Source organism: Chelonoidis abingdonii, chromosome 12 (assembly GCF_003597395.2).
Source record: "Chelonoidis abingdonii isolate Lonesome George chromosome 12, CheloAbing_2.0, whole genome shotgun sequence".
Lineage (NCBI taxonomy): Eukaryota > Metazoa > Chordata > Testudines > Testudinidae > Chelonoidis > Chelonoidis abingdonii.
The window spans coordinates 5,567,141-5,575,545 of NC_133780.1; the positions used below are offsets into that span (position 1 = coordinate 5,567,141).

General features: G+C 51.5%; 2 protein-coding genes across 6 annotated transcripts in view; both read left to right on the forward strand.

Annotated features, from left to right (window-relative positions):
• LOC116829487 (uncharacterized) overlaps positions 1-8,405 on the forward strand; it is a 193,036-nt gene that overhangs the window by 47,814 nt on the left and 136,817 nt on the right. The gene's annotated exons all lie outside the window — the stretch shown is intronic.
• The window catches only part of LOC116815632 (uncharacterized), a 43,556-nt gene that overhangs the window by 21,034 nt on the left and 14,117 nt on the right, over positions 1-8,405 (forward strand). The window contains exon 1 of one of the 5 annotated variants that reach the window (XM_075071612.1): positions 6,822-6,891. The exons of the other annotated variants lie outside the window; for them this stretch is intronic. Within the exon in view, the coding sequence (XP_074927713.1) occupies positions 6,868-6,891 (24 nt within the window). The 5' untranslated portion in view covers positions 6,822-6,867. Of the gene's footprint in view, positions 1-6,821; positions 6,892-8,405 lie in introns of those variants that run through there. 5 annotated transcript variants of the gene reach the window in all.

The following is an 8,405-nucleotide window of genomic DNA, read 5'->3' on the forward strand; positions in this document are numbered from 1 at the left end:
GCGGACCCAGGGCGCCCAAGTTCCATCCTGTCTGACTCATGAAAGACACCCTCCACCAGCTCAGCATTGAACCAAAACTGATCCAGAGAAAAGGCTGCAGAGAACAGTGAAGGCAGGGGGAGACACAACCTAGACCCCTCCTTGACAAGGTGAGAGGATTAAGGACTCCCCTGCCTCATCTGCCTGAAAGATGGGACAGCAGCCACCACCATTAGCATACAAGAACTGGAGAACAGAGATTCCAAGGCAAGAACCACACGGAACCCTTGGGACCAGAAAAGCAGGGACAGCACTGCATCATGGGGGATTCTGTGCTCCGTTATGTTTTAAAGAACCTACGCCTGCACACACCCTGCCTCAGCAGTTATCAGACCCATTCTAGTATAAAATCCTTTGATTGATATCCAAAATACTGAGCCAGCATAAATGGGCATTGTGAGCTCCTGGAAGAAACACCGCCCATGCAATAGTGATCAGTCCTATTATCTGGCCTAAAAAAATCTTGAGTCATCAGTTTACCCATAAAACACTCTTTTTTTTTTTTTTTTTTTTTTTTTTTTTTTTTTTTTTAATAGCGTTCCGTGAACCTTTGTCTTTTCCCTACAAAAACCCTTACTCACACTCGGTAAGTGTTCTGATGCCTGGATCCAAACTCTGCATCAGTCCACTGGATTTCATTCTTCTCCTGACTGATTGGCTGCTGGGGGCTCTGCCTGTCTCTTCCAGCACTCAGGACCCTCCCTGCCGGCTACCACCATCACCTGGAACCCCGACCAGTTCAAGCTTCATGGAAATGGTGAGTTCCTCTCTCTCGGCCGTACATCTTCCACTTACGGCCGTCATCGGCGGGTAGCAATCGTTTCTCAGGATCGATATATCAGCTGTTCTCCTCAAGATGCGTTATTGTCGATCCCCAAACATGTCCCTGTCGACTCCGGAACTCCACAACCCGAACGGCGCGTAGGCCAGAGTCAACAAGGGTAGCCACGCAGACGTCGATCCCTATTGCGTGAAGACGGTAGCGTAACTCAGTCTAAGATACCTTGACTGCAGCTACGCTATTCACGTAGCTGAGTTGCCTACCCTCTAGCCCTCGATTCCCACCCCCAGTGTAGACCAATCCCTCGTTTCCTTTCTACCTGAGGCAGGTCTAGTTTTTCTATATAGAACTTTGCAACCTTTATATAATGTTAATGTTACGTTTGGTTTAGCTCCTTTGAGTAGTTGGACCATTATTCCAAATAAATAACTTTTATGGTAGGCTGGGTTGCTTCTCTTGCTGAAACCTTTACTCTTTGTTTTTTAGCTTCCCCCATTCACTCTGCCAGGCAACGCTTCTTTTACCCTAAGCTAAAGATCCCCTGTAGTGCCCAAAATACCGTGGGTTGCTCATCAAGTAGGTACTGCCAGTACAATTGTGATGAAGTGGGCGATTAGGGACCCTGCTGAACCTGTGACAGACAAGTGTGGCGAGCTTGAAAAGTGCGGCTGACTCAGACTACTGAGTCCAGGGCATATGAGGGTGCAGCCTGAAGTGCGGGTTCGCACCCCAGCTGCTCAGGCTTACTCTGTTCCGGTGCGGTACCTTTGGCACATAAGGTGACAGCCTCCCATGTCTGCTTACCTAACCCACTGAGTTCTGCCGGACATATAAGAGACCACTTGAAAGTGCTGATTGACCCATCCACTCAGATTTTATGTTGTGTGGTCCCCTGCAGGGTAGCTCCTTTGGGAGGAATTGCCAGAAGGAGAAGTAGAGCTTCCATATAAAACCACCAAGTGACACAAGCATTACATTGATAGAATTACAGAACACCCTTACCCCAGCCACCCCGGAAGAGTAACCCTAATAAATAAGCGTACCCCCAAAGTAACAGGAATCTTGGTAACAGTGTATGGCCCTTGCAGTAGGAAGACGTACAGCTGGAGTGCAAAGCCGGGGAGTAGAGGAACTGGCTGGGGTTGCTCTATACTTTAATTCATCACCGCTGGCTACTTGGCATGCAGTGTTTGTATTGCTCGGAGTGACTTGAACGGTGGCTCGCTGGAGATAGCCCAGCAGCATGGAGGGTCGTTGTTCACACAGGGCAGCAGTGTAAAACATGTCCTGCGATGGAGAATCAGCAGTTCAACAGTCGCACTGTACCCTGGGGTATGTCTTGCCCACCATCTCCTGGGACCCAGCAATTGGCCCCACTGATCTTTCATCATTCAGCTCATCTTTCGGCATGAGATGGGGAACCAGCTAACATCCTTCAATTGCACTGGCTTTGGGCTAAATCCTAAACACCCCCTTGGGATAAGAGATGGGGTCTGCTGTCACCCTCCCTCAGGCCTCGTTCTCCTTCCTTCACTTTACTCTCTCTCTCCTTTTGCCTTCTGTCTCTTACCAAGTCTGCCTTTAGCCAGCACAAATCAAGACAGCACACCATTTTCACCCAGTGCAGGGGACCGGCGGCGGCGCCGCGCCGGACGGGGGGGCCCGCCTGGCCTATGACTAGAGAGGCAGTTCAAAGCAAAGCTTTTAAGGAGCCCCAACAGAGAGAGAAGTTTCTCAGTCTCAGAGGGCCAGGGCCTGAGATGGAGGTGGGAGAGGGTTGTCCCAGGCTCCATACCCCCTAGGACGGCCTGGAAAGAAAGAAAGAAGAAAGAAAGAAAGAAATGAGAGTTAAAATTGGCTTAAAGAAATCAAATACAAGTAATTGCAAGTTATTGGTTCAGGTTGTAGCAGTTGATGGAATAAACCACTGACTTTAAGTCAAATGCTGGTTGCTTCCAAATCTTTGGAAGGTCCTCCGGTCCCCGGCTTAGAATGCTCCCCTTAGCATAAGTGCATAGTCCAGCAGTTTGTGCAGAAGCAGGCCAGATTGGAGGTAGATTTCCAAAAATTCCATGGCCGCCTTCTAGCTTCTGCCATGTTGGAGGGAATCCCTTGTTCTTACTGTGGAACGTGACAGGTAAGGATGGAGTATGGAGTCACACGGCCGCTGCATAATTTTTCTTAATCACAGCAGAAGCTATTACCCCACCTCTAGTTTGAACCTTCACAGAAAGCCATTTGGTCAGCTGGCGTGGTCTCTGGGGCCCTTTTGAGCAAAGTGTACCTAGATGGCCATTCAATTGACTAGGTCCCTTCACAATGTGCTGGCTAAAATACCTCACTCGGGTCTTTACCACAGGCGCCATTTGAAATATCAGGTGCATGGCTAACATATTTACTCTTCACATAGAGAAATGATACATACTACAAATAGCATCCATTGTATTTCAGGCAAATGGTTAACCTTTCCATAGACATCTTACATGTCACACATTGCTACAAGATTTGTGGCAAATATAAAACAATGCGTTGCAATAGTGAATCTTCTGTGGTTTATTATTAAATCAGGACATCACAGCCACCCAGTCCCAGGGAGGTGGAGCTCAAGGGCAGGATCCGAGGGGCAGCGGGCAGGGCTACCAGCGAGGGTCAAGTGGGGCATTTGCCCCAGGCACTGCAGGGCTCCCATGAGAATATAGTATTCTACGTGTATTGCAACTTTTTTGTGTTGGAAGGTGTTGCTGGTGTTGAACAGGCCGTCAGGTTCCCAATGCTCCCACACTCACTCAGGTGTGCAGCACACTCCCCCCTTCAAACACCACCAGGACTCCCTGCATCCTATTTACTTCCCACCTGCGGCGCTGTACTATGAGGCAACAGCAACTGTTTCTCTCCTGGCCTTCTGGGGAAAGTGACCTGGATGCAGGGAGGCCTGCCATGGGGCTCCTGACTCCCCCACTACACCACCGCCTAGGGATGGGCCAGCTCCCTATGATCCAGGTCGCTTCCCACGTGGAGCAGGAGGTTGGATCCGATCCCATGTGGTTAGGTGAGGGGAGTCAACCTGTCACGTGCAGGGGTTAGGGGTGCAGGAGAATTCACAGGAGCAGTCGGCGAAGCAGGAGGGATAAAGGCATGAGGTGGAAGGGGAAAAAAGTGCAGGGTGTTAGCGAGTATAGGAGTGGGAAGAGCTTGGGCGTGAAGGGAGCACAGTGCCAGGGTTTAGGGCAGCTGTTCTTAACTTGGGGTGCACTCACCCCACGGGGGTGTGCAGCGGGCCCTTTCTGGGGGGAGACATGCCAGATTTTTTTTAGAAGATAAATATCGAAAACACAAATTAAGCACAGGAACATAAGTTACAACTTACTTTGTTTAATCAAACCTATGTATTATAACATAATACATTTTTTAATGATTACGTAATATACAATCAAAAATTACCTGTTTAAGAACTGACCTGACATTCAACTATATTTTGATAAGGGTGCGAGAACGTATTTGAGAACCAAAAGGGGTGACCAGGCTGCAGTAAGGTTAAGAACCACTGGTTCGGGGCCAAGAGGCCGGGCAGAGCAGAGGAGCAGGTGTTGAGGGTGAAGGCGGCACGCACAGAAGCAGGTTGGGGTTGCAGGACAATGTGCATGGGGTGGGGCACAAGAGCGGAATGCAGGCTGCATCCCCACCCCCTGCACTGTGCCTTGCCCTTCACCCGGGTTGGGGGTGAACGGAGGAGGCAGGGATTAGTGGGGAGTCTAGTGGGTCCCATGGAGGGCACCCAAATGCAGTTTGCCTGGGTGTCATTTTCCGGCCGTATAATGCTTGGGGTGATCGCTAGGACCCAGGAGCAGCCGGGAGCAGCCTCTAGGGCAGCGAGCGGCTGCGGCTCCGGCCCGGCATCCAGGAAGTGAGTCGCAGCCGCTGCGGTGACTCTGGCTTCCAGCGGAGATCCCCGAGCCCCGGCGGCTGGATGCTGAGGAGCCCGGCAGCCGGCTGCAGCCGGAGGGGGAATCTCAGCAGGGCCCTTCCCGCTGCTCCCCAGGAGCCTCTCCCAGGCCAGGCAGAGCCCCCAGCCGGCCCGCCCTGCCCCCCCCGGCACCCCCGGGCGAGGGGAGGTTTGGCCCCAGGCTGCTCCCAGCGGAGCTGGCTGCGCTTCCCGGCCCTGCGGCCCGGGAAAGCTGCCTCCAGTCACGGTGGTGATCGACGCGGGGGGAAGCCGAGACAGAGACACGTGGGGGCAGAGAGGGGTGAGAACCCGGGGGCAGGGCCGGAGGTGTGTAAGCCCAAGGGAGATAGGAAGAGAAGAGGGCGAGCAGCACGAGGTCACCTACACAAGTCCTCTCTCCCTCATGAGTGTGCTAACACACCGCAGTCGCAGCAGCTGGCTGAACGCGAGAGCCACACACATCTAAGAGGGAGTGAGGTGTGACAAGGCCTTTTTTCCATCTCCCCCCTTTCCCGGGGACTCCTCACCTTACCTCCCATTATCTCTGTGCCGGTGTCCTAAAGCGCAGCTGGCATGCAGGACGCCTTGGACAGGGACGCTCGCCCCCATATCAGATGTTACTGAGCTTAAGGAGACTTGCTCCAGTCGACATATCTTACAGACACCCCCACAAAGATCTCACTGTCACACCTGCTTTGAGTTGTTTAAAGAATCCGGGTTCTCAGTTCTTGTGTCTGCGTAAGCCACTGGCGTTCATCCGCTGTGTCCTCGCCACTGGGCCCTGTGCCCCTGAGTTTCAACTCCTCTTGGGATCCTAGTCTGGGCAGGTTCACTCCTTTACGTTAGTTCCTTATCAAAATATTCTTTTCATTTTTCTGAGCTCTTCATCTTCAACTTCATTAGCGTTGTGCGGAGGGACGTCATTCTGCCACGGAATTCATATTTGTAATGGCAAATCATCATGGGAAATATGAATAGTTGTGAGTAGCTTCAGCAATCACATCTCACGGTGTCTCTATAACAGTTCCTGTTTCTATTGCAATGTTGTGGTTTGAGGGCAGTGCTGACTGATTCATGGGCTGGTCTCAAATCTCATCACACGAGTGAAATGAGCTTAATATGTTTTTGTTACACCTGCCAAACTGCATCACACCTTTGTGAGCGTGGCAGTCACAGACTCACCGATATGACCATCCCCACGTACAGCGGGGATAACAGACACTGCTGTCTGTCCAAGTTATATTTCCCCGGCAGTGCCTAGTTACAAGGCAGATATCCACATGCAACCCCCTCCTTTCCTGTGCACACACTGCTCCCAGCTTAAATTGGATTTATTTAAAAAAAGATAACAATGAGGAATCCTTGTGGCACCTTAGAGACTAACAAATTTATTTGGAGATAAGCTTTAATGATTGTAGCTCAGTGGTCTCCAAACTTTTTTGATCGCTCATCCCATCAGTTAAAAATTTTTGAGCCCACACCCCCTGCTCCCAACCCAACTGTAGAAACAACAACGACAACAAAAAGCTGCTGGACTCCCAGCTGAACTGCGGAAGGGGGGGAATCAAAAAGCAGTGCTCCTCCTGCCCTGCACGCCAAGGGATCCTCTTGCGCACCTCACTTTGGAGACCACTATTCTAGCCCACAAAAGCTTATGCCCAAGGTTGCCCGGGGTCTTGGTCTGATTTCCGTGCAGGATTCAGATCTCAGCCACACTGGTGTCAGACTGGAGTCACTGCTGGCTCTGGCCGGGGCAAAATGTGGATGGACCAATGGGATCAGCCTCTGCCTGCGGGCTGCAGGGGGAGTCCAGGGCAGCTCATTCTTCAGGTGTTGCCACCAGAGGACTCCGGCTGTTGCTCATGGGAAGGGGTTTACACTGCAGTGGGGGGCAATCCCCCAAAGTGACCTCTTTGATTCTGCTCTTTTTCTAGCATTTGGCTCAGACATGCTGTTACTGGGAGAATCTGAAGAGTCTGGGGGTAAATGGGGTGTGACATGGACTGAAGCCCCTTCTGTAACCTCCCCCATCACCCCGACAGGCTGAGGAATCATCCATGTTTTGCTCCAGAAGGTCCCGTCTTCCAGGAGGCGGGGAAGGGAAATGGCTGTGATGGAGCCAGCTCAGGTAGGGGATTTTCAGGGAGCTGCTGGGTGCGGGGAGGGAGAAGCAGGGAGGAGACAGGGTGTGAGAAACCTGCTGATTTTCTGAGTAGGACCATTGGTGGCAGTGCGAGAGAGGGGACATTCGCCCAATTCAAAAACAAGACACAACCCCCCTGCACAGGACTGGAGCCTGAACCCACTGGCCAGAGGCTGCTGTGAAATATGCAGGGAAGCTGTTGGGATTCCTGTCCCTGTCCCTGGTTCAGAGCTCTGCTTCCCATATCAGCCTTTGGCTGGCAGGTGTGTGGGAAATGAGAAGACCCTGCCCTGCTCTGTGTGCTGGGGGGGACAAGGAGTTCTCACCTTCTCCCACCCCCTGAAGCCTCCTGGCTGCTCTGAACAGTACGGGTCTGAGTTTGTTACTCTGGCCTCCCAGAGCTTCGAGTTCTTTTCCTTTTCCTGTGACTAGCGGGATTGTGACTGGGGCAGCAGGTGCTGAGTGGGGGACTCTTGTTTCAGATGCCAGTGACTTTTGAGGAGGTGGCTGTGTATTTCACCCAGGGGCAGGGGGCTCTGCTGGACCCCGCTCAGAGAGCCCTCTACAGGGATGTCATGCAGGAGAACTACGAGATTTTGACCTCGCTGGGTAAGGGATTCCCATCCCCTCAGTTATCGCTGGGTTCAGTGTGTCGGACTCTGGTCAGCTGCCGTGAGAGAGACTTGCCTCTTCATGCCCTCTCCAATGGGTTACAGGTGTCAAACTCTAATGGCCATGCTAGCTCATCCCCATCCCTCCAGGTTTCAGAGGGACAGAATTCATTCATTGTCCTGTTTGTATTGATTCCTAGTCCAACACATTGCATAGTAGCAGTTGTGTTAGTCTGTATCTGCAAAAAGAACAGAAGTACTTGTGGCACCTTAGAGACTAACACATTTATTTGAGCATAAGCTTTTGTGGGCTACAGCCCGCTTCATCAGATGCATAGAATGGAACATATAGTAAGAAGATATATATATAGAGAGAGAGAGAGAGAGAACATGAAAAGGTGGAAGTTGCCATACCAGCTCTAACAGGCTAATTAATTAAGATGAGCTGTTATAATAAAGATCTTTTGTTGTGATAATTAAGATGGCCCACTTCAGAGAGTTGACACAAAGGTGTGCCGATACTTAACATGGGGAAATAGATTCAGTTCTCTGTTCATCTCCTTTCTTGGAAATAGCTCCAGCCATGGGGAGGACTCTGGGGTCTGCAGGTTTAGAAATAGGCAGAGGTTTAACACCAGAGCTGTGTGTGAGTCAGGAAGTCCCCCAGAGAGCACAGATCCTGGGAACCCCAGTGAGGGTGTAAAAATTCCCGTCTCCTCCTCAGACGCCTGCGTCCCCCAAGCCGGCTCCGTGACCATGTTCCTGTCCTCTTAGGTTCCATATTCTCACCAGCACAGCACGGGGACAGGTTCCGTTCCCACAGTGCCCTTTGTGACAGACACTCCCCCAGTGCTCCATGCACCCTGTGCGAAGGGTTCAGTCACAGAG